The sequence below is a fragment of the Arvicola amphibius genome, chromosome 2 (genome assembly GCF_903992535.2).
Source record: "Arvicola amphibius chromosome 2, mArvAmp1.2, whole genome shotgun sequence".
In the NCBI taxonomy this organism is placed as follows: Eukaryota; Metazoa; Chordata; class Mammalia; order Rodentia; family Cricetidae; genus Arvicola; species Arvicola amphibius.
Genome location: NC_052048.2, coordinates 174,413,049 through 174,439,818, shown reverse-complemented (window position 1 = coordinate 174,439,818; position 26,770 = coordinate 174,413,049). Strand labels below are relative to the sequence as shown.

At 37.5% G+C, this 26,770-nt stretch overlaps 1 protein-coding gene across 1 annotated transcript in view; it reads left to right on the top strand.

Annotated features, from left to right (window-relative positions):
- Window positions 1–26,770, top strand: part of Grm8 (glutamate metabotropic receptor 8) — an 817,026-nt gene that overhangs the window by 783,434 nt on the left and 6,822 nt on the right. The window contains exon 9 of the mRNA XM_038318951.1: window positions 24,871–25,117. Within this exon, the coding sequence (XP_038174879.1) occupies window positions 24,871–25,117 (247 nt within the window). The remainder of the gene's footprint in view (window positions 1–24,870; window positions 25,118–26,770) is intronic.

Below are 26,770 nucleotides of genomic sequence, written 5' to 3'. Positions count from 1 at the left end.
TATTTGTATATGAGTGTATATTTATATACTTATCTATTAATCTGCATTTATCTAGATAGATAAACATCTAGATTGATATATATCTAGATAGATGCATAGATAGATAGACAGATAGACAGATATGAATGAATTCAATAAAAAAAAGAGAAAGCGAGTGCATTTATCATGTGTGGACAAAAATCTCACTGAATTATGTAAAATTATAAAAATTATTTTTAATAGTTTTACCTCATGAGGTCATGATTGGTTTTTGATAAAATGACATATGGGAGCTTATTTGTATGTGCTGAAAATAATGTGGGAAAAATGGAAGAGATGAGAACATCAGTGAGAACAGTAAACATATTTAAGGTGTTGTCTTTTAATAGGTCAAGAGTATGAGGTGCTGTGTATAGGTGGGGTGTTGGCCTGCGATCTTAGCAAAGCTAAGACTGGAATAATTATCACAAAAGATGGAAGGCTCCTGGAAGTGGTATAAAATGTTGTGACTCTACCATTATCTTTTCTCTTTTCCTTGTGAAATCGGAACCAGTTATCAGAAAAAATGTATGGAGAAAAGTGTTCACTGTGGTTTTAAGGAAGGAGATGACAGTTATTCATAGATACTCGAAAAGGAGGAGAGTGTATTGACAGGCCAATGTAATCATATAGTAGATTGCCTGAGGCTAAATGGGACTTACCATTAACAGCTGAATATTATCTTAGAACAAAGTAGAACTGTAACTTTCTGGCATGTACAGTCACAGAAGCAGCAATTGAGCTCTATGTAAATTAGGTTGACATTCTGTACATAGACAATGATAGGACAGCGCTAAACAGTGTGGGGGAGTCTCAGAGTCAAGCTTGGAATGATTGATGGTGAAGTCTAAGACTGATAAAGAAGGATTAGAGAATTTAGGGGAGACTCGGGTATAGGTTTATTGGAGGCTACTGCATAGTTTGAAGATAACGGAAAGGGTAGGTTTGAAAGGCAGAAAGACATTCAGATCTAAGAATACTTAAAGTTGAGACATTTGTGATTATTCACTTGCTATTAAGAAATAGTGAGATGAATGGTCTGACTAGTCCAAATGAGAAATGACACAATGTTCGATGCCCAGGGATTGGGTGAATCGTTTAGGAAGATGTTGATGTTAGTAAAAATAATGGAGAGAGATCTAGGCAGCTGCTAAAACTTTTAATATTATATAATGTTTCACTGTCCTTTCCCCTTGTATATTTGTTCTTGTTAATTAAAACAATTTCTTTTTTATATTAGTTTCTGTCTCTTGGACTGTAGCTAAGTGAAAAAGGAGAACAGGGGACAACCTAAAAGTGTCAAATCTCTCTTTTGGCCATATGTGGTCCTAGGGATTGAACTCGGATCATCAGGCTTGATGGCAAGCCACTTTGCCTAGTTAACCATATATCCAGTCCACATTTAGTTTCTTCCTTTGAGTTAGATTGTGTAGTACCTGATTTGCTTTGCCTGGTTTATTCAACTCAACTCTCTCTGCCTTTATGCATGTTAATAACAATAGGGTTTCCTTCTTTTATGGGATAATGGTATTACTTTCAGTACATGGCATTTTCTTCACCTGTTTATCCATTGATGGATACTCACATTTATTTCTCATTGTCTCTATTGTGAGTAAACTATAAGACATATTATAGTTTCAAATCTATTGACTGGTTCAGAGAAAATGTACATACTGTGGTACCAAAATGGGTGTCTTTATTGTCCAAGTTAGATTCTTTTCTGTTATTGGGCAAGTGGACCTAACATTGGTATACTTGTTTATTTATCTGAAGAGTTGGAACAAATACAGTCCTCCCTCGAAGAGTTGTGTGTGAATTTATACACAAAGTGTAGCTACATATAAAGTGGTGAAAGGGTCTGTTTTATAACAAGCAATGAAAAAATTGTTGATTTTAATCTTGTATTTTTATGAACTCTCCCTCTGGCATTCTGCATCTTGTTGGTTTTCTTGTTGTTATTTTTGCTGTTTTGTTTGTTTCAAGACAGGGTTTCTCTGTGTAACAATCCTAGCTGTCCTAGAACTAGCTCTTGTAGATCAGATTGGACTCAAACTCACAGATATCTGCCTTCCTCTGCCTCCCGAGTGTGGGGATTAAAGGCATGCACTACCACTGCCCAGCTTTGCTGTGGGAGAATGCTCTGTACCCTGCCACTTGTACTTTAATTAAACACTGATTGGGCAGTAGCTAGGCAGGAAGTAGAGGTGGGGCAAACAGAACAGGAGAGTTCTTGGAAGAGAAAAGAGTCAATCTGCAGCTGTTACCCACATGCAGAAAAAAACAAAATGAGAATGCCTCACTGACTAAGGTGCCAAGCCATGTAGCTAACATAGACAATAATGGACTAATTTAACATGTAAGAATTAGTTAATAAGAAGCCTGAGCTAATAGACCAAACAGTTTATGATTAATATAGACCTCTATGTATTTTGGGGGGACTGAATGCATGTGGGAGCAGGGGGGACAAAAACCTCTGTCAACAAACCATGCCAACATGGACAACTGCATGCACATAAAACCTGAGGAATTTAGAGAAAGAATTCTAGACACTAAAAGAACAGAGTTAATCATGGCTTCTTGGTAGCATTTTCTCAGGTGGGCTTTCTTTGCTAGAGGCAAGTGTACCTCATTTAATAGAGGCTTCCTGACTCAGCTTTAGCAGCAAAAATCTTGCAGCCTTATTAAGGGGACCTGCCAGCAAAAACTTAATTGGTGTTTATGAATAGCTGACAACATACTTCTTGGTGGTGGCAGGGACCTTGAAATGCCATAAAGTTGTGGCAATAAACATGGCTCTGGCCAGTACCTCTGCCAGCAGGCTAGAATCCTCTCAGAAAGTTAACGAATGGGGTGGATCCAGTCATCAAAGGCATAGGTTTAATTCTAGACATATTGCTTAGCAAATTAAATACTCATGTGGTCAGAAAAAGAGAAATATACAGTAAAGATAGATTCAGATGAAGAAAACCTCTAAATGGCTTACAGAGTGTTTAAAAATATATGTAATCTTGAAAGGGAAAAGAAAAAGGATAAAGTCCTTAAAATAAAAAAAGAAAGAAAGTAGTTGGGTATGGTGGCACACACCTTTAATCCCAACCCTTGGGAGGCAAAGGCAGGCGAATCTCGGTGAGTTCAAGGATGACCTGGTCTACAGACTGAGTGTCAGGACATCCAAAGATATAAAGAAAAACCTAATCTCAAAAAAAAAACAAAAATTAAAAGTAAAAATAAAAGAAATGAAGTTTAAAATACAGCCATAGAGAGTCTGAACACTGTATGTTATTGTGTTGGCTTTAAATTTTTTGATAGCTGAGGAGGAACAAAAATTGCTAAAAGATTATAAATGCAGCTGGATTAATCCAACATATATATTTTGAATATGCCTTGACTTCAAAATTTAAGTCAAAAGGTATGTTACTTTGGAGAAGAGGTTTTGCTTTTGTTTCAAAAGGAAATGAGGGTTGTAGATTCATTTCTAGCTTAAGAAAAATCAGGTTTCAACAAGGAAGACCCGCTGAGAAATCTCAAATATCCAGAACAATTTCAAGGCTGCTGGCTGAGATGATCAAGCCTCAGAGGATACTCCAATCAGGACTTGATCATAATTCTAAATTTTCTATAGGTCCCCATAAGATTATCAGCAGCTCCAAATCAGCAAGAAGTAGCCTAGAAAACAATGCACACATTCCTAAAAATGGATTATGAATGTTTTCCTTTATTTAGAATGCTGGTTACAATTTGTTATGAATAATGGTCAGGAGAAGAGTTAAACAAAGGAGATTCAGTTCAGAGTTCTTGTTTTGAAGAGAAAAAGGTAGTGCGGGAAGTGCTGTGGGACAATGGTCTGTACCCTGTCACTTGCAATTTAATAAAACACTGATTGGCCAGTAGCTATGCAGGAAGTTTATGAGGGGTGACCAGGCAGGAAGTAGAGGTGGGGCAACCAGAACAGGAGGAGAAGTCTCTGAAGAGAAAAGAGTCAGTCTGCTGCTGTCACCCAGATGCAGAGGAAGCAAGGTGAGAATGCCTCACTGAATAAGGTACCAAGCCATGTGGGTAATATAGACAAGAAAAAATGGGCTAATTTAAGATATAAGAATTAGTTAATAAGAAGCCTGAGCTAATAGGCCAACTAGTTTATGATTAATATAGACCTCTGTGTGTTTCTTGGGACTGAATGGCTATGGGACCAGTAAGGACAAAACCTCAGTCAACACAGTTTGTATCTTGCATTTTTATCTCATCTGTAAATCAAAATACTCTCTTTCACTACACTGGTTGGATTTTTATTATTCCTACCTTGATCATGTCCTAGCCAGATGAAGATGTCATTACCTCTAATTACTCTCTTGGCCTTGCTGTGTCTATAACTCCCTTTTATTCCCCCTGATCAACATTTAGTGAAAGCTGGGAATTGCAAAAGGCCAATATTTGACACATTGACAGAAAAGCTAAAAGCAGAAATACTTGAGAGAAGTTATTGATACTGAATAATATTAGCACCTAACAGTTCTGTGCTATTTTAGTACTTTCAAAACACTATTTTATTCAATATTCACAGCTAATCATGTGAGTTTATCAGGTCAGGAATAATCTTCTCTGTTTTATATATATACTCACAGGAGGTAATTTATTGCCCTGGAGTTACCATATCCAAGGGTGGCAAAGTTTAAGTGTTTAATGTTTGTCTCCTATGTAGAATGGCTCTAAATGCATTGCGTGTTAGTCTCCAGAACATCTTCAGACTGCATTTATATGTATTGTTCTAACAAACACTCCTCAAATCAGCTGGTGGACAGCTGGCATCTGGAATAAACCATCTCCTGCCAGAAGATGACCAAGTGTTCAGTGATACCCAAAACTTCTGATCATGTGCAGTGGAAGCTACTTTTGCTAACACTCATTTTCTAAAACATATCACAGTGAACTCTGACTTGAAGGGGGAAGAGAAACAAGTTTTTCCAAATGGTATAAGCACAAAATCTAATAGTCTGATGCATGATACCGTTATAGAGAATCAGACTACACCATTAAAGGTGATAGTATTGTGTACTGCAGGGATGAATTCAACAATAGGATGTGAAAGGCCCTTGGAGTAAATATGTAAAGAAAAAAATCAACTCTAAAAACAGAAATACGACAATTTAGAACTTGGGGAAAATTTACTAGGTGGGGGATATTTACAAGGGACAATTTTAGTTTATTTTTTAGATATTCAGAAATTGGTAGTTTTCTAGAGGCAAAGAAGCTCTCTAGATGCAATGTCACATACGACCAATTTATAGGGATGAGCTCAGAGTGAAAGACATAAAGCAGGTGTAAGCACAGAGCTTTGTTTTTGACAAAACTGCTTCTTTCCAGAGGTTCCTAGTGATATAAACTTGTTTTTCCTATAAACTCCCTTCGGTCCTGTAGCCTACATAACTTGACTCTAGAGGGGTTCCCAGGTGTCCAAGGAGATGTCTCCAGCTAGTTCCTTGGACAGCTGAGGAAAGAGAGCCTGAAATGGCCCGATCCTACAGCCATACTGATGAATATCTTACATACCACCATAAAACCTTCATCTGGTGGTGGATGGAGATAGAGACAGAGACCCACATTGGAGCACTGGACTGAGCTCCCAAGGTCCAAATGAGGAGCAGAGGGAGGGAGAACATGAGCAGGAAAGTCAGGACTGCGAGGGGTGCGCCCACCCACTGAGGCAGTGGGGCTGATCTAATGGGAGCTCACCAAGGCCAGCTGGACTGGGACTGATGGAGGAGCATGTGATAAAACCGGACTCTCTGAATGTGAAGGATAACGAGGGATGACTGAGAAGCCAAGGACAATGGCACTGGGTTTTGATCCTACTGCATATACTGGCTTTGTGGGAGCCTAGTATGTTTGGATGCTCACCTTCCTAGATATGGATGGAGAGGGGGAGGACCTTGGACTTCCCACAGGGCAGGGAACCCTGATTGCTCTTTGGACTGGAGAGGGAGGGGGAGGAACAGTGGGGGGAGGGAGATGGGAGGAGGGAAGGTGGAAATTATTAATAAAATTTTTAATTAAAAAATAAATACTATTGCTAAAGACAAAAAAAAGGAAAATTTAAAGAGAAATAAAGTTTAGTACCCTCTATAATCAGCAACTGAGGTCACTGAACCTAAGATTGGATTTAATGGCTTGCGGTTATGTTTGATAGACAAGACACTTTGTTAGAACATGGTAATGGTGTGAGCAAGGTTGATCGCCTTAGTACATATGAGCATGTTATAACTTCATTTTTTCTGTCACAGCATTAGAAATAAATCTTCATCCTGATCAGTCACCCCCCATTAGTCAGAGGGGCTGACTAACCATTTGTCTGATAAATATAGAGAAGCAATTTAAGATGCATGCTCTGAATATATAATGTATCCTCTCTTAGGCTTGAGTGATAGCTCAGAGATTAAAAGCACTGGTTGCTCTCCTGAGGTCCCGAGTTCAATTCCCAGCAACCACATGGTGACTCACAACCATCTATAAAGAGATCTGGTACCCTCTACTGGCCTGCAGGCTTATATGCAAGCTGAACACTTTGCATAATAAATAAATGAATCATATATATATCTTCTTTCACTGAATAGCCTCAGGGTAAGTGGTAACTCCATGTGGCTAATAAGGGACTTCTGTTGTTTCTATCTGATTGCCACAAATGGACAGGCAGCAAAATTGTGAGAGTTTATACAGAAAGTTCACATATTCTTGGTTTCTTACAATAAATACTATACTTAATTTTTTGACATTCATCATTTTTACATTGTATTAGTTGAGAAATTAGTCCAAATTTGCACACCATATCTAGTGAGACTATTTCATGAGTAACCATGCATTCATCAGAATCAGTTCTAGACAATGGAATGTATGTACATGTTGGACTTTCTCTGCCATAATCCCTTTTTCTGTTAAAATGCCTATCTTTGCTTGTTATTTTTCCTTCATAAGTTACTATACTTTAAAGATTTCTTGATGAAATCTTTATATAACAAAATGAGGAAAAGTGTAGAAGGAGCTGCGGGCTGTTTCCTGCCACCCGGCTTTTGCACGGCTAGCTTTGCCCCAAAATAGTTACATGGAAACTGTATTCTTTTAAACTCTGTCTGGCCCATTAGTTTTAGCCTCTTATTGGCTAATTTTTATATCTTGTTTTAACCCATATTTAGTAATCTGTGTAGCACCACGATGCGGTGTCTTACCAGGAAGGATCTTAGCCTGTGTCCATCTCGGAGAGGAGACCTATGGCATCTGTGTGAGGCCTCTGCCTCACTGCCTTCTTCCCAGCATTCTGTTTTGTTTATTTCGCCTACCTAATTTTCTATACTATCAAAGGGCCAAGACAGTTTCTTTATTAACCAATAAAAGTAACACATAGACAGATGACCCTTTCCATCAGAAAGGTATAAGGTTTAAAACAACTCATTCCATAATATTAAAATAAAGAATACTCATTGTTTTCTCTGTGGCAATTAAAAATTTCATTTGGTCTCAATTTTTCTGAAAACCAAAACATTAGTGTTACAATATCTAGAACTGACTTTGTCATTTTTACCAATAGAATAACTTATGTTTGTACTTCTTTACCCTACACCTAAGACCACAGTTCGGCTAAGTGCCATTTAGATACCATGCCAGTTCCTGATCAGATTGCCACCTACAATTTTGTTTGTAAATTAACTTGTGAAATTAGAGCTATTTTACATATCAAATATCATATCATATCAAATTATCATATTAAATATGATAACTCTCTTTATACAAATCACAAATTTTATTAGGTTAGCTATTTAGCCAAAATACAGAACCTTCACTGAAAATGCCTTCAGTGAAAACTTGACTAAATATTCTTTTGATGTTGGTAATTACCACAAAAATCAAGGAACATACAGATCCTTTAAATATAAGGTAACTAAAATGTTGAAACTATCATGTATAGAATAGTTGTAATGGCGGCATGTAGGTTACTAGGTAATAGCTAGTTTTATTTGTTTATTATCTAGGAAAACATGAATAACATTCAATATTTGCATCTTCCTTATTAGAAAAGCACACATCCTACTAGAGTGAAAAATAGTCACACTTAGCCCCAACTTTCAAATACTTGTAACATTTACAAATATTTTTATTAGAAAATATCTGTGTCTGAATTTCCCTCAGTTCCTGTACAGTGGTGGATACTTTGTCATCATTTTGATGAGAAATAAGTAATGCCCACCACCTTTGTGTATTAACTTCTAACCCCTGGAACACAGTGTTCATATTATTGAAGCCTCTCAGCATAATAGTTTATTTTTTGAGTGGGGAAATTTAATAAAAATGTTTAAGGATAGGCTTAGACATGTAGGATAAGAGAAAGAGAGGTACTCAAATAGAGTAAGGCACATCCCGGATATGTTAAGTGTGGGCTTTTAAAAGACAAGTTCAAGAAAATAATACACATACAAATGTGGATATGGACTCTTCAGTGGTGAATCACCTACAGCATTTTATATATTTTTTACAAGGAGAATAGACTGGCTTAAAGGAAATTATTATATAATAAATACTGCTTCATCTCAAACAGCAAACTGATGTAAGACTGCTGTACAGAATTTGTTGTTTGAAAATGAACAGTGTTGAAGGTGTAGACTTTGGTGAGACAGAGGTTTAACATGAGCTAAAGAACAACATCACTGGAAGCAAAGAGCTCAGTTGTGACAACCTATGGCTCTTATGCTCTCAGACATAGCATTAAAACATCCTTTAAAGTTGAAAGCAGAAGGTGACCAGAATCAGAACCTGAACCACAAAAGACCAAGCCAAGAGATAACATGTACAGGGACAAGGATTAAGGAGGATTTATAATTAAGATTATGATGGTTTAAATGTCAGGGTATTTGGGCCAATTTTAACAGAGGGGAGTATAGAAGGCCCAATTCTATTACCTTCCTTGATGGATACTAAGAAGTAATAACATAGCCACTTTGAAAGTTAGAGAGGAAGCATTCATGAACACAAGATTTCTACAAGTCTACTAGGTGGGGGCAGAGAGAAGACGCTGGAGATATCAACTGGCCCTTTGTGGAGTAGGAATTTCTAAACAGATCTACAAGTGAGCAAAGAGAAAAAGAGTCAGGTGAAGTTTGAGAAAATCTAGTATATTCTGGTCAATGTCTCCACAAATATCAATGCCATTTGTGAGCGCTTTGATGATTGGAGGAGTAAACTACAGTGTTACTCTAGACCCAACATGGATACAGAGAAAGGGAACATTTAATCGGATTACCAATGGGTCATACCATTTAAGCCTTGAACAGCATATTGAGAAGCTTGTGTTGAATGAAAAGAACGACATGCTGCCAACATATAGATGAAACCAACCAGATGCTATGAAAAGGAGAGAAATCTGAGAAGATAGTTGAGCTTACTCTCCCATATTTAAATGCTTTGAGAGTTATGATTACTTTGTAGTCTTTAGAATTGTCTTTGAAAATATCTTGATTCATAGGTCACAAGCCTTGTAACTGGAATGTCTTTAAGAATAATTTGAAGAAAACGGTTCTGATATCTGGCTGAACTCTTGCGGGAAACTCTCAGAAGAATTCCACACTGAAAACTACAGAAAGCTCTTCTTTCCTTCTCTTACATGTGGCCACTTTGTGTTACTAATGAGAATCTTGACATCTGTCTAGGTGTTTCAAGAGTACCCTTTATTGCTAAAGTTAGATAAGGGGTTACAGCCTTCAGACTGTAGAATGACTAAACCCTCTTTCACAACATGGAGCATATAATATATTGTACAAGGGTATATAACATTTAGGTGTTCCCTATAACCTGAACAGTAGGAAAATTATTCTGTACCTCTCACTTGTTGGTACATGGCACCCATGACATTTTAGGTGTGATCCCTGGGTATTCTTTTTAACCACTTGCAATAGTTTTTCTTGTCTTGAAACAAGATGGCAATGCATTAATGATTGCAATTCCAACATGAGAGTCATAGTGCCATTTTTTGGAAGAGTATACTATATATCTTTTCCTCATATGAAGGTGTGGTTTCACTGTGGCGAGGTGTGATGCCTCAAAAAAGTCACCATATATTTGGTTGAAATTTTTATTCTGAAAAATTTTTTTACATCAATACTATCCAGGCAGTGTTTGCTGTTAGTGTCTAGCGCAACATCAGACAGTTACACAGTCTAAAGCTGTAGGTCTGAGGGTTTCCTCTTCAGAGGCCAGGATAGTTTCAATTTCAGACATCCATCTGTATGTTCTAGAGGCTCTGTTCTTCGACATAGGGATCTCATACAGTGAGAGATAGTTCTGTATAGAGTGACTTAGAAATGGTCCTGTTGTTAGTCCTAGGATTCGAGGATCAAGACATCTAAGGAAAGAGAAGGTGCAGTAGATTTGTAACTAAGTTATAAAAGATGTAATCCATCACAGTCCAGAACACAAATGGAGTTATGAGTCCTTTGGGCAGAGTTGGGTGTGGATACTTATTTTGTACTCACTGCCTTTTCCAATAAAGCTTCACTTAAATCTTTCCAACTCATATCACTTTAGGATTAATCAAACTTAATAGACCAAACAATAAATATCTAGCTCTCCAGAGATGGATTAGAAAAAGGGGGTCAGTGAAAGCTCTGCATTGTCAGAGTAATTCGTGCCTTCAGTACTCAAAAGAAGGATAGACTTCATGGTTTTCTTCCATTAAAATAATGGCAAGAGGCTAGAGAGTGTTAGAGGAAGGAGCCAGGAAAAGTCCTGTAGCCAGTCTGTTTCTGAGCACTTGGAGCTTGAATTCCAAAAGGAATTCTGCCCATTTGAAACTATTATTCCCTACAGATAGAAGGACAAAATCCACAATAAACATTGGTGCACATTTCTCAAAGGGCAAGAAGTGATAATGGGACAAATCCTTTCTGTGGATTCTCTTCGTGCTCTAAGAACAATGTCAGTATACTTTCATTCTGTTTTCCACTCTGGAGTACTTCAGATTCACCCCTTATCCTTGGAATCCTAAGCAATTATGCATTTCCTAGATGCATATAGTTGAAGGCATGAAGTTATGCATAATTTGCACATTTAATTTCAAAATCTAATTTTGTACCTGTATTTATAACTTCTTTCTCATTTCTATGTTGATTAGTTATACATTACCATGTTTTTCTTTTATTGAAAATAGATTTTTTTGTATAATATATCCTGATTATGTTTACCCCCTTTCTATTCCTCCCAATGCTCCTCACCTCTCCTCCCATCCAGATTCCCTTCAGTTTTATAGCTCATTAAAAAACAAACTGATTCTAAAGGATAATAATAAGATAAAATAAAATAAAACAAATAAAAACATATAATAATAGTACATGACAAATAAAAGAGTCCAAGAAAAGGCAAAAGGAACAGATATAGACACAGAGACCATTCATTTGCAGAAATAGGGATCCCATAAAAACATAAAACTAGAAGCTATGATATGTATGCAAAGAACCTGTAGGGTAAAAATAAAATAAAAGCAAAAAAAAGATAAATAAAAGTCTAACACCACAATATGTGACAAGAAACCTCCATAGATGCCATTGAGTTCATTTTCTGTTGGCCATCTTGTCCTGGGAAAGCAACCTACCTCTAAGAGTAGTTTGATTCCCCAGTAATATTCCCCTGGAGAAAATTAAAATCCAATATTTATTTATTTATTTATTTATTTATTTCCATAAATATATAATTTCTTTTATTTTTTATTTTTTATTGAGTTAGGTATTCTTCTCTGCTCACCTTCTTTCCTCCCTTTTTCTACCCTCTGTCATGATCCCCATGCTCCCAATTTAGTCTGGAGATTTTGTCTTTTTCTTCTTCCCATGTATTTTGGATTCATGTATGTCTGTCTTATGGTCCTCTTTATTGTCTAGGTTCTTTGGGGTCATGAATTGTAGGCTAGTTTTTCATTGTTTTATGCTTAAAATGTACTTATGTGTAAGTACATATTATATTTGTCTTTCTGTGTTGGGGTTACCTCACTCAATATGATGTTTTCCAGATCCATCCATTTGCCTAAACATTTCAATACATCATTATTTTTTCCCCTGTAGTACTTCCTTGTGTAAATGTACCACATTTTCTTTACCAGTTCTTTGGTTGAGGGGCATTTAGGTTGTTTTCAGATTCTGGCTATTACAAATAATACTACTATGAACATAGTTGAGGACATGTCCTTGCTGTATTATTGAGCATCCTTTGGGTATGTCTAGAGCCAAAAGTGATATTCTTAGGTCTTGAGGTAGGTTGTTTCCCAATTTTCTGAGAAACTGCCACACTGATTTCTAAAACAGCTGTACCAGTTTACACTCCCACCAGCAGTGGAGGAGTGTTCCCTTTACCCCATATCCTCTCCAGCAGTGTTCTTTATTATCTTGGCCATACTGCCAGGTAAAAGGTGGAATCTCAAAGATCTTTTGATATTCATTTCTCTGATGGCTAAGTATCCTGAATATTTCCTTAAGTGTCTTTCAATCATTTCCGATCTGTCTGTTGAGAATTCTCTGTTTAAGTCTGTACTGCCATTTTGTCTTGTTAACCATGTCCTTTGCTTTACAGAAGCTTTTCAGTTTCAGGAGGTCCCGTTTATTAATTGTTGCTCTCAGTATTTGTGCTATTGGGGTTATATTTAAAAAGCAGTCTCCTGTGCCAATGTGTTCAAGTGTACTTTCCACTTTCTTTTCTACGAGTTTCAGTGTGGTTGTTTTTCTTTGTTGAGGTCCTTGATCCATTTGGACTTGGGTTTTGTGCATGACAATAGATATGGATCTATTTGCATCCTTCTTCATGCCGGCATCATTTGTTGAATATGTTTTCTTTTTAAAAAATTTTTTGCTTCTTTGTCAAGGATCAGGTGTTTTTAGGTATATGGATTGATACCCAGGTCTTTGATTTGATTTCATTGGCCTTCTTGTCTATTTTTATACCAATACCAGGCTGTTTTTATTACCGTAGCTCTGGTTTAAAGTCAGGGACTATGCTGAGTCCAGAAGTTCCTTTATGGTACAGGATTCTTTTGGCTATCCTGGGTTCATTGCTTTTCCATATGAAGTTGAGTGTTGTTCTTTAGAAGACTTTGAAGAATTTTTCTGGGCATTACATTAACTCTGTAAATTTCTTCTGGTAAGATTGCCATTTTTACTGTGTTAATTCTTGCTACCCAAGAGCATGGGTGATCTTTCTATTTTATGGTATCTTTTTCCTTTCTTTAGAGATTTAAAGTTCTTGTCATAAAGGTGTCCCAGAGTTTCTGTTATTTGTGGCTATTATGAAGGGTGATATTTTTGTGATTTCTTTCTCAGACCATTTATCATCTTTATTAAGGAGGGCTACTGATTTTTTTGAGTTAATCTTGTATCCTGCTACATTACTAAAGGTGTTTAAGAGTTGTAGGAGTCTCTTGGTAAAATTTTTGGGATCACTATGTAAACTATCATATCATGAACATATAGTAAGAGTTCTAGTTCTTTTCAAATTTGTGTTCCCTTGATTTCCTTTTGTTGTCTTATTGCTCTAGCTAGAACCTCAAGTACTATATTGAATAGATATGGAGAGAGTGGGTAACCTTGTCTTGTTTCTGGTTCCTTTGGGATTGCTTTGAGTTTCTCTCCATTTACTTTGATGTTGGCTGTTGGCTTGCTGTATATTGCCTTTATTATGTTCAGGTATGTTCCTTGTATCCCTGCTCTCTTCAAGACCTTTATCATGAAGGGATGTTGAATTTTGTTGAAGGATTTTTCAGCATCTACTGAGATGATCAAGTGGTTTTTTATTCCTGTTTGCTTATACAGTGGATTATATTGACAGAATTTTGTAGGTTGAACCATCCCTGCATCTCTGGGATGAAGCCTACTAGGTTGTGGTGGATAATTTTTCTGATGTATTCTTGTATTCAGTTTGCCAGTATTTTAATGAGTATTTTTCGTCAATGTTTATGAATGAGATTGGTCTATAATTCTCTTCTTTAATAATGTCTTTGTGTGGTGGGGTGTCAGGGTAATTGTAGCCTTATAAAACGATTTGGGCTATGTTTCATTTTCAAGTAGTTTATCAATTGGAAATAGCATCTGGTTAGGGACGGAGGCATTTGTCCACTTCCCCTTTCAGCCCTAGGACTTCACCAGTGTTGACCCTTATAAGTGCCAACTGTGACTATATATATATATATATATATATATATATATATATATATATATATACCTGGAACATGTTGTGTTTAGAAATACATATTTTCTGGGTGTCCTCCATTACCTCTGGCTCACACACTCTTTCTGAAATCCTCTTCTACAAGGGTTCCTTGAAACCTGAGGGAGGGATTTCATAGAGACATCCTGTTTAGTCCTCAGTGTTCCAAGTCCTCTCACTCCATGCACATCTCTTACTTGCTCCCATCTTCTACAGGATGAAACTTTTTTTTTTTGTGACAAGGAATGAGCAAGGCACTCATACATGAGCTTAGAAACTAAAATGTGTGTGAGTCTGTCTAGCAGAATGTCATTGAAAAGTTTTTGCAGCCCAATAAACCTCTCCGCTGACACAATAATCCAAATCAGACCAAATCAAACCGAATTAGAAAAAGTTCAGGTTTAGTGGATGTCAGCACTCCTGGTTGGTCTTCTAGGCCCTCAGAGAGGAGATGGGGAAGGAAGACCAGGAAAACCACAGAGAAGGAAAATGAAGATCAGGAAGACCTTGTGTTTATTCTCTGGGATATGATTTGAATACTCTCTGCGAGTGATCTTGAGCATCCCTGGGGAGAGGAGGTCTTCATTTAGTGAGCTTTCTTGGAGGTGGAGTCTAGACTGAGGCAAATCCCAGGGGAGGGGGCTTAGGATAGAACTTCCACCTAAATATTCCAGACTCTTTGGAAATATGGATGTCAGGGGCTAAGGTGAAGCCTTAACCCAAACATTCCAGACTCTTTGGGTATATGGATACCAGGGTCTGGGGTAAAGCTTTAACCCAAACATTCCAGACTTTTCAGGTATATGAATGCCAGGGGCTGGGGTAATGCTTCCATCCAAACATCTCAGACTCTTTGGGTATATGAATGCCAGAGGGTGGGGTGATGTTTCTACCCAAACATCCCAGACTCTGGGAATAGGGATGCTGTCTCAAGTCTGGCTGCTTCCTGGGGATATGGAATGACGGGGGTGGGGGAGGAGAGAGTTGGGGGTTGGTGGACTCATGCTCAGTGGGAAATGTGGGTGAAGAGGCATCAAGTTAACTGTCATCTTGGAGACCTCAGGCATCTGTTCCTTGAGGAAGATGAGAAGGCAGATTTTTAGGAGAAAAAATAGATTGTTATTACTGGCACTATAAATGGGCCTAGCCATGGAAAGGGTAGTTAACTGTCAGAAAAAAATAAGACAGAAAACTGTCCTGGTTGTATATTAGAGGCACTCATGAATAAGTGAGACTTGAGAGCAGATATGCCTTTTAAAACCAGATTTTTGTTGTTGGATAGGTGTCCATTTGAGCCAGGCGAGGTAGTACCAATGATGAAGTCTGAGGAGCTGGTATAGGTGTTGGCATTATCGGGAGAGCCTTCTATAAGATAGTCTTGGCCCAGATCACAGGAGTAACCTGTAAAATATGCTTGAAGAAAGGTGGGGTTAAAATGGGCTCTGGAGACTGTTAGTTTTTATCAGACCAGATAAAGGAAATTGGAAACTCTAAACCTCTAAAGATACACCTGAAACCTGTTAATCCTGGACTATGAAGCCTGTGAAAGAAGCATACTTGTCTGTATTTTTAGCAGGAAACTTAACAAATGAAGCACGAATAGTACCTTAAGTCATCAAATACCATCCGACAGATCTGAGAGGGGATACATAAATAAGCAGAAGTGAGATAGCTTTTTTTTTCAGTTACACAGGCAACCCCAAATCTCTCCGTAGTCTTTGACTAACAACAGTCTTAGAAGCTGTATTTGCCATTAGTTGATGAGACCAGGAGGACTGAAGATTTTCCTGTGGGGGTTCAGGTTCAGGCTACTTGTCTTGGCAGAATGAGATAATCGATCCCCCAGTGTGGTGTCCAGGAAGCTGACGAGGTGGAAGGCAGCTTTTTGCTGTGTGGGTGTCGTTGCCATATCCAAAGGCAAGCCTCCAGGTAGAAGGTTTTCCACAACCATCCGTCTTCTTGGAGGAGCTATAGGACGCTGCAGGAGCTGGCATGTCTCTGTGTCATAAGACATTCTTTTGTTAAATGCCATACTCTCAGATCTGTAAAGGCACTTGAGAAACAGGGTACCATTACCTGTTAGGTATATTCAAATTAGACATATAAGTAAAATTTGGACATATAGTTTACCCAATCAGTTACAGATTACCAATGTTAGTAAAGGAAAGAGGATTAAAAGGAATATCTTAGTAAGCTAATGTATATTGGAGGCAGAATTTCTCTTTGGTAGGGCCAGAACACGTGGGTACTCTTACTAAAGATGGCGTTGAGATTTTTACTTTGACCTCAACCAAAAATGGTGGCTATCCACATGTTTGCATTTTTCCAGAGCTGTTGTAATTTGGAGTTATGAGTTTTACATATTTTAAAACAAGCACATATATACACAGAGACATAAAATAAACACACTGTGGCCACTTTATTTATACATATATATTAACAGACAGACAAAACTTTTCCCAGGAAACTGTTAGCTGTCCAACGTAAAAATTCTGGAGTAGGTTGCTGAAGCCAGGCAAGCACACGTGCTCCTATTAAGAACTAGATCAGTAGATATTGTAAGATAGAGCAGAAACATATGGGTGGAATACCTATACAGTTTAGAGTAGAAGGGGAGGGGGTGGAACCATTGTAGGGAGACCAAGAAGACCACATGCTTATTCTTTGGGATATGATTCAAATTGCCTGTGGGAGTGGTCTTGAGCATCTCTGGGGAGGGATCATCATTGGTGTGCTTTCTTGGAGGTGGAGTCTAGACTGAGGCAACTCCCAGGGGAGGGGAGGTTGGGATGGAACTTCTACCCAGTCATTAGGAGTCACTGTATTGCTAGTTATTTTGTCAGAGTGTATGCATATACGTTTCTACCTCTGTTTAAGACATTTTGTATATTGATGCAATATACAAAAAAGATATATTTATTATATTGCATTACACATTTCTACTTTTGATCAAGATATGTGTACATTGTTTACATATTGAGGTCATTGTCCTCAATTGCTTCACAGTTGTTTAAAGACTGTTTAATATTATAATATAAAGTCTTTGTCTTTAAGTCAGGCATTAAGTGTTACAGGTCAATAGCCATTCATGTTTGTCATACTTACAGTCTGATATCTGTTCTTATTATATATAGTTTTTTTATTGGGTTTGGAACTCTCCTGTTTAAACAAAATGGGGAGGTGCTGGTGAACCTCCTTCAGCCAATGGCTTTGAAAATCTGGAGTTTTTTGAGGCATGGCTGTGGGTGGTGTGTTTTGTAGTTATCTGAGGGTCCATTTGACTTGTGATGTCAGCTCCAGCAGTTCTCTGTTTCATTTTTGTCTAGATAAACTGTCTGTTGGTGAGAGTGGGATATTAAGGACTCTCAATATCAGGGTGTGAGTGTCAAAATGTGATTTAAACTGTAGCAGTGTTTCTTTTATCAACTTGGTTGCTACTGTATTTGGTGCATGCATGTTGAGAATTGCAATGCCTTCTTAATGGATATTTCCTTTGCTGTGTGTGCAATGTCATTCCCTTTCTCTTCTGATGAGTTTTACTTTTAACTCTGTTTTGTCATATATTAAAATGGCTACAACAGCTTGCCCTTTAGGTACATTTGCATGGAATATCTTTTTCAATTATTTTACCCTGAGGTGATGTCTACCTTCATGTGAAGATGTATTGCTTGGATGCAGCAAAAGGATGATTTTGTTTTCACATTCATTCTTTTAATCTCTCTCATTTTTGCTGGGGGTTTGAGACCCCTGATGTTGAGAGATGCCGATGAGCACTGATGTTGAGAGATACTGATGAGCACTGATGTTGAGAGATGCCAATGAGCACTGTGGATTCCTGTTATTTTGTCACTACAGCTCTGCTGGTGCTGCCAGTGCTGGTGGTGGCTTGTGTATCTTTCTCATCTTTTGATTTGCTGATCCGGGATTATTTATTTTATTGAAGACCAGCATCAATGAAATTCATATATTCCAGGGTAGAAACATGAGGATTAGAGTCATTAAGCAAAAGAAACAAATATATGAGAGAAATAAGAGACAGAAAAGAAACATAGAACAGCACTGGGAGGGAATTTCAGTGAATCCTGAATCGCGCATCCTTTATTTTCCAAGTGCTTATATAATTTACTCCAAAAGGGGAGGGGGAGACAACAGACTTCCTCAACGTGATATAAGGAATAGACTTGAATTTTCTGACCAGGTGGAGCAGATCCACCTCTATACTCAAAATACTAATACCATACCCTAGGTCTGAATCTCTTATTTGAAACACTTGTTATAACTGCAGAGAATCTGGGTTCAGTTCCCAGCACCCATGTGTTAGCTCACAGATATCTATAAAGCCAGTTCCAGAGAACGCAGGGCTGCCTTCTGATTGCTATAGGTACTTCATACAGATGCTATATGTAAATACACTCACACACATACATAAAATAAATTAAATGTAAAATTTTTATATGCAGTGTAGATGGCAGTTTTATTATTTGAATTGTCTAAAAATATATGCTTTTTGTTGCATGTTTTATATTTACATTAAAAAAATGATTTATTTGTGCATGTTTTTGAGTGTATGAACATTTTGTTTTCATAAATGTCTGTGAACCTTGGATGAGTATGCTTCCAATAAAGGAGAATAGTTCCTTTAGAACTAGAGTTATAGACGATTGCAAGTCAACATGTGGGTGCTGGAAATCAAACCCATAGCCTCTGGAAGAGCAGCCAGTTCATTTAACTGCCAAGCTGGCCCTTTGACCCCTGTATGTAGATGTTTACATTTCTAAAATAAATTATAATCTCATAATTACTTACACTCATCCATAGAATCTACATAACTCCCATACCAACAGAGAATGCCCGTTTCTCTTCCATGAATCTTTTATTTTCTTGGAACTTTGTATGCAGAATCCTGGTTTTCTTTGATGCCTACAACCAGGGTTCAGGAACAATAAAAACAAAGATATTTTATGATTCCTTCCTTACTATTCTTATTAGCAAGGCTGGCTTCCTCAGTGCTTATTTAAAGTTTCCTGTATCCTGTAGACTTTTTCTTCAAAACTTGTGGTTTTGTGTGTGTGTGTGTGTGTGTGTGTTTGTGTTAGATGTCTTCTTGCTTTGTTAGTTTTATGTCTGTCTCTTTTTTTTCTATTTATAGAAAAAAATCAATACTGTTTTTCGTAATATGAAAATAATTTTATTTTCATGATTCTCTAAGTGTTTTTTAGTTATTAGCTATATGTTTATCTGAATTTGTGAATCTCAGTTTTTTTTTGTCCTCCCATATTGTGCCTGGTGACTTCAAAGATGCAGGGTGTCCATGCAGGATAGATGTTCTGGCAATCTGTCTTTTGATGTAAAAAAAAAAAAAAAAAAAAAAAAAAACCTCATTCTTAATGATTGTCGGTGACATGTTAGGTTTTATGAGGCATGGTCTCTCTATGTACTAACGTCTCGTGGCTTTGATGTCATGTTGCTCATGGCTATGGCCAGAACCATAGAATTTTTCTTTCTTCCTCAGCTCCTGACTTCTGTATTTACAAGTGTGTATCTGCACATACACCTACAGGGTATGGAAAGAGGCAGTGAATTTCATCCCCAAACACACAAACGGGGAGGATAATGAGGATAATGAGAGAAGAATACAGAGAGAGTGAGCAAAGGAGACCAATAGCGAGGGGCATGGGAGGGAGGATCAAGAGAGGAAGACAAAGGAGAGGACCAAGAGGAGGAAGGCAAGAGAGAGCGCACATGCATGAACAAATGGCAGGATTATAAGGAAGCTGTGCGAACAAGAAGATGGGAGAGGGGAGCACAGGAGTTGGAGATGTGTAGAGCAAAGAGGAGTGAGAAAAGCTGAAACCAGGCACAGGTGCTGAGTGAGCCTGGAGGCCAGCCTGCACCTTAGTACACTAACAGGTGCCACAGACAGCCATTTGTCCCTTCAGAGAGATAAGGAAACGAATGGCTTCTTTGGTAAAGGGAAGCAGGGCTCCAGAATTTGGGGGAGGGGGGTTTCCTTTGGACATGGCTACTACCAGTCCAAATTCAACAGTATATAAAAACGGTTCATGTAACCAAATGTGAAATACATTTAAGATTTAAAAGTGCTTTAAGATGCAAATGTAATTAGGGTGCTCAACTTTATAAACAAAATAAAGGCTTGAGCTGTGGATATGGTCTGTAGTAGACCCCTAGTACCGCAAACAAAAGGGGGATAAGAATTGAAGAAAAAAAATCACAAGATCATCTCGAGAGAGATAAAAAGCTTTTGACAAAATGAAACACCACTTTTATACAAACACACACACACACACACGCACACACAAAACCTGCATAGAAGTCATTTGCATAGACCCTATGAGAGCCACACTGAAAGGCTGGCAGCTGACAATCTCCTAAATGATTTGAGGCTAAAGCTTGTCTGAAACATGAGGAACAAGAGAAAGATGTCCACTCTCAAACTTCCTGTCAACAACGTACTGGATGAGCCCAGTTGCTCAAATAAACCCATCAAGTTAGCCGAGGCTGTGATAGGAAGGCCATCTAAAATCAGTAAAAAGCTTTCTTGGTATCTTCATGAATTGTGCCTGGATCCCTTCTACTTATGCCAAGCTACCAAACATTTTTTGGCTTCACGTAGTTTTCTTCCCAGAATAGTCATCTGATTTTTCATATAGTCAGCCTTCAAGTTCTTTGAAGTTTTACGTGTGTGTGTGTGTGTGTGTGTGTGTGTGTGTGTGTGTGTGTGTGTGTGTGTGCTCTATGTGCCTATGTGGATGTGTTCATGAATGAATGTGTGTGTGGAAGCCAAAGATCAACTTTGAGTGTCTACTTTGATCACTCTCCAAATTATGTTTTTCTTCCTTTGGAATGAAAAAAAAGCTCTTATTTTAATTCATTACAATCTAAAAAAAAATCTTTTCAGCTCTTAACAAAGTTTATATTCTACTCGTCATTTGATCATACAATCTTTTTCTATAACTTCTAACCACCATTACCAATAGTTCAAAGTTAAGGACTCTGAGCTTTTTAATGAACCAGACCAATAGTATGCTGATAGTCTTTATCTATAGTGCTGCACTTTTAGTCTTTGATTTGACACTCCATTTCACAAACATGCATCCTAATCCCAAAGAGGGTGTAATGAAAATCAGCAAATAATTCTGATGAAAGACATCTGGGTCTTCCCTATTGAAATCACAGTGACATCTCTGACCTACTGATAGGTTAACAATACCCAGGACAGTGATTTTTCCCAGAGAGAAAATTTAACATGATTATTTAAATTGCAGAATCCAGAATTTCACTCAAGCATAAAGAATACTTATTTTTCCTGTTGTGGAAAAATAAGTCTTAATTCTCCCAAGGCTGGTCAGCTGCAGATTGTACCCTGAGCCTCTGTCTCCTCCTATTTTATATTCCCCTTTATTGCTGGGTTTAAAGGTATATGATACCACTGCCTGGCCTCTAGTGGCCTAATTTTACTCTCTGATCTTCAGGTAAGCTTTATTTATTAAAGCATAAATAGAATATTACTATACATTCACACATTTATAAATGTGTAACAAATATAATCAAAGAAAAGAATGTATCAATTCGAGTGTGGGGGTCATTAGAGGGGTTTGAGAGAGGGTAACTCGGGGATAGGCCGTAGGGAAGAAAGGTATTAGGGGAAGGCACATAATTCTATTTTAATTAAAAAGCATAGAAACAATTTAAAAAGAGATTATCTATTTTTCATTTGATCTTAGGCAAAAGACCAAGAAGATTGAAGACTATTAATTATGACAATTAAATGATTTGTATTTTGTGTGTGTATTAATATGAAAAACGGCTAAAGTTGATTTGAGAGGGCAGTACTGTCCAGTGCTTATGGTATGAGAAATGAAGGGGGGTTATCATAAAGTTGCTATGTTTCTTATTTCTCAGAAGAAATATAGCCTTAGTCGCTAAAAGGTTAAAAAGTACCAGGTGAGATGTGGGTGTCTATGGAGGTCTATATTCAAGTAGCTTTTGAGAGAAAAAGATTGAAGATGATCACAGAGAACTAGAATACCTCCTTTCTTCCTTTAGGATTCTAAGTCATGACCTACTTTTAGGAGATCTTGGATGCGTGCAGCTGATCTACTCTGAATGAAGAGAAGTTTGTTATAACTCCTAGGAAAAGATATCATATTCGTGTACCTGGGCTTCTTCTCTATGTCTTTTCCAGAGAGTGCTCACATCCAGTTCAGTGCATCTGACTGTTTTATTTTTTTGAAGCAGATGATATAGCAGGCCATCAGAGGATGTGAAGAAAAAAACAACTCTGCTTCCTTGGTTATGGGAGTGTTAGGGGAGGAGGCAGGATAAAGAGCTAAGAATAGAAAGAGATAATTATTAACGCCATATTACTGTCAGCATCTCTTGATGAACTTATATAGTTTAGTGTGAGCTAACACAGACCTTTCCTTTGCTTAGTGACCCATCACATTAAGAAAATGTTATTCAGGCAGGTAGCTCTCAATATCAACAAATAAGTTAAATTTGAAAAAAAAATTGCTGTTCCTACTTCAAAATAAAATTACAGTAATCTTTCCCTGGACATCGGGTAGAATACCACTATCTATTCATCACTCCCAAAACTCACTGGTTTGTTCTGTTGTCTATGGATTATCTTTCTTGTCACATATACCTGGAAGAAGGTTCTGTTAGTGCCTTTGTAAATTTAAAGTTGTATGGTAAGTATTTTGTGTGTATATTTTAAACAAAGATATATTATTTTATTAAATAACACCCTGTCTTAGTTAGGGTTTCTATTGTGGTGAATAGACATCATGACCATGGCAACACTTGTAAAGGAAACTATTAAATTCACCTATTCAATTGGGGGCTGGCTTATGGTTTTAGAGGTTTAGTTATCATGACAAGAAGCATGGAAGCATGCAAGCAGACATGGTGCTGGAGAAGGAGTTGAGAGTCCTACATCTGGATCCACAGGCAGCAGAAGGAGAGGCCGCATGTACTGTATAACTTGAGCATATATGAGACCTCAAAGCTTCCCCCCCCACACACAATATTACTGCAGTGACACACTTCCTTCAACAAGGCCACACCTTCTAATAGTGTCACTCCTTATGGGTAAAGCATTCAAAGACATGAATTTATGGGGTTACTCCTATTCAAGCCCTAAGTGTGATTTTCTAGAAAATAAATTAATATCCAGAGAGGAAAACCAGATCTACATTTGTTCAATAATCAGGTAAACTGCAGAGTTTTCAAACTTCCTTTACTATACCCCCCCCCCACACACACACATGCACACACAATTTCGGGAGGTGCTAGAATTAAATTTAGTCTTGCTGAGACATGTTTCTTTCCAGATTGTAATCAATCATTTTGTATAAGTCAATGCATAAACGTGGATCAGCTAGTCATATCCACAATGAATAATCAAGAGAAAATGCATGCAAGTATTCTACTTGTGTACAGCCCTGTCTCTACAGGGTCCAGGGTTCCCTGTCTAGGTAATGGTGCCATCTGTAGTAGGCTGATTCTACCAACATCAATTAACAATATGAAGACAATATTCTATAGATATATCAAAGGAGTGCTCTGATCTAGATGGTTCCTCAGTGAGAATCTGATGTCAGTGATTCTAGACGGTGCTAACTTGACATTTAACACCTACCATCAAGTACTCTTTGGAGAAATGCTGTATGTGTTTCAGATGATATCTGACATCTGAAAGGAGGAGATATTTTGTTTTCTTAAATATATGTTTATTATATTCTATGTGCGTACATGATTTGCTTGCATGGATGTCTGTGTACCAGATAATATGTGTTCCTGGTGCCCATGGAAGTCAGTGAAGTATGTTGTATCTCCTGTATCTGGAATTATGGATAGTCATACTCTACCATATAGGTATTGGGAATTGACCCTTGGTACTCCTCATGAAATACAAGTATTCTTAACTTCTAGGTCATCTCTCTAACCCCAGGGAAAACTCTTTCACATTTTGTTGAGGCTCCTATATTTATGTTGATGTGATGTAAACATTGAGAAATTCCAGGAAGTGTTCTTTAGACCGATTGTTAAAACAAAACAAACAAACAAATAACCACAAGAAACAAAATACAGCCCCATTTATCAAGTTTGTGATTTTTAGCAGGTATGGATATTGGAACCACACAATGAGAACCATGATGATCTATAAGCAAAGTGTATCATGATGACCTACACTGCTGTACACCCTCTGTCTTCACTAGATGTACTTTACTCTTTGCTTCAGTATTGAGGTGGCCCTTTGGTCCACAGGTTCCCTTTAAAAAAGATATATATGGGAGGAAGTGTTAGTCTCTTGTCAGACTGTTTTGTCCCTTTCCTCATGCAGTTTATTTAAAACGTAACATAAGCTCCACCCTTTTCCAATTCATCTTAAGGAATAAGGATTTTAAAATATAAAGTCACTCATTTTTATTTGTAGTTTGTCAAAACGAAAGCTTGACTACAGTCAAGGGCAATTTCTGTAAATATTCTCCAATATAGCTATAGGAAAGAAACCAGAACAATTTTAGATAATGGTGTGTTATTTACTTCATCTCCTACTAGTCAGACTTAATAACCACGTTGCTTTTTCTTTTTTCCTCTTCTCAGATGTACATCCAGACAACAACACTCACTGTCTCCATGAGTTTAAGTGCTTCGGTGTCTCTGGGAATGCTCTATATGCCCAAAGTTTATATCATAATTTTTCATCCAGAGCAGAATGTTCAAAAACGCAAGAGAAGCTTCAAGGCTGTGGTGACAGCTGCTACCATGCAAAGCAAACTGATCCAAAAAGGAAATGACAGACCAAATGGCGAGGTGAAAAGTGAACTCTGTGAGAGTCTTGAAACCAACAGTAAGTCATCTGTAGACTTTCAGATGGTCAAGAGCGGGAGCACTTCCTAATAGATGTACGTTGAACATTCTTCTACTAGTCTTGGGAGCTATTCTGCCTGGTTCTGAGGGCATGATGTATATGCACCCTGAGACTGTCACAACAGTCAGAACCAATGGATTAGGGCTAAATGTATGCAAGATGAGTCTTATTTCCAGCCCACAAACTGCCAACTTCAGCTCTTTAACAAAATATGGCAGTTAGCTCTTATGTTGAGGTATCATAGGGCTTGGCATTTGAAATGCGATTTCATTTGCAAAAATCATTTTTGAAACTTAGGAAATATTACACAAGATTTATTGCTTTGGTATTGGCTGCTCTTTGTTACTCCAATTTATCAGTGATATTTGTAGGATGCAGTACTCCAGATCTTGCACGAATAAATGACAAGTTAGTTAGGTCTTTGGGAAAATGGGAAAAATGTATTTAGTCATCATGTATAATGGAGTCATTGTAAGTCCTTGGTTCCTCCATGTTCTCTCTTCTCCTTTTGACTTTGCTCAATTTCTTTCCTGAGTATGATAAGCCTTGAAAGTCTCCTGACCCTGAAGGTAGAATCCTTTCTACCACTTTCCTCACCTACCTTTCTTTGCTCTGTGGTTGACCCAGAATCATCATATAGTAACATATTGTCCTGATATCCAGGCCAAGCCATTTAAATTTACGTTATCAGCTAAGGCTTTTACTGGTATCCAAATAAAAGCATTAGACAGGTTAGATATTTGTATGGTAAAGATTCAGAAAGTAGACTATGATAAAAGTTTTATTTATATCACCTAGTTACATAAACAAATGAAAGAGAAATAAATTAGAGCTAATGTCTTTTCTCTAGAATGGCTCTTAGTCTTTTGGGAATGCCATAGTATAAGTCTGTAATAATTAAGATAAGTGCTTTGTTAGTGTTACATATCTGTAATCTAAGCAATTGGGTCAAGAGGATTGAGTCAGGAGAATTGTGTATTTATGGCTTGAGCTATGCAACAAGGTCCCATCTCAGAAAAATAAGAATACCCAACCACAAGAATGCTCCCTTTCTCCCAGAATCCTTTATCAGGCTCTATTCCCTGCTTGCTATTCTTTTGATATTGTCTTAATGTTTCTATTGCTGTGAAGAGACACCATGACCATAGGAACTTTTATATATTTGGGGACTGGCTTACTGTTTAGAGGTTTAGTACATTGTCATCAGGAGTCATGGAAGCACACAGGCAGACATGGTGCTAGAGAGGGAGCTGAGGGTTCTCTATCCTGACATATAGACAGCTGGCTGAGAGAATGAACCATTGGGCCTAACTTGAGCATCTGAAATCTCAAAGCTTGCCCCTACAGACACTTTCTTCAACAAGACCACAACTCCTAATAATGGAACTCCCACTGAGTCTGTGGGTACCATTTTGATTCAAACCATCATAGACATTAAATATAAAAGACTAAAGATTGGTTTTATTAGGTTTAATTACTAAAGAAATTTAGTTTCCACTGGACTGACAAAAATTCTTCTGAGTTAAAGTATCAGGAACATAATGTGAACATTGCATATTATAAAGTTTTATGCATAGAGATAATATTTGTTATATAATCATGTTAAATAAGCTTATTAACTTAAGGGCTAGG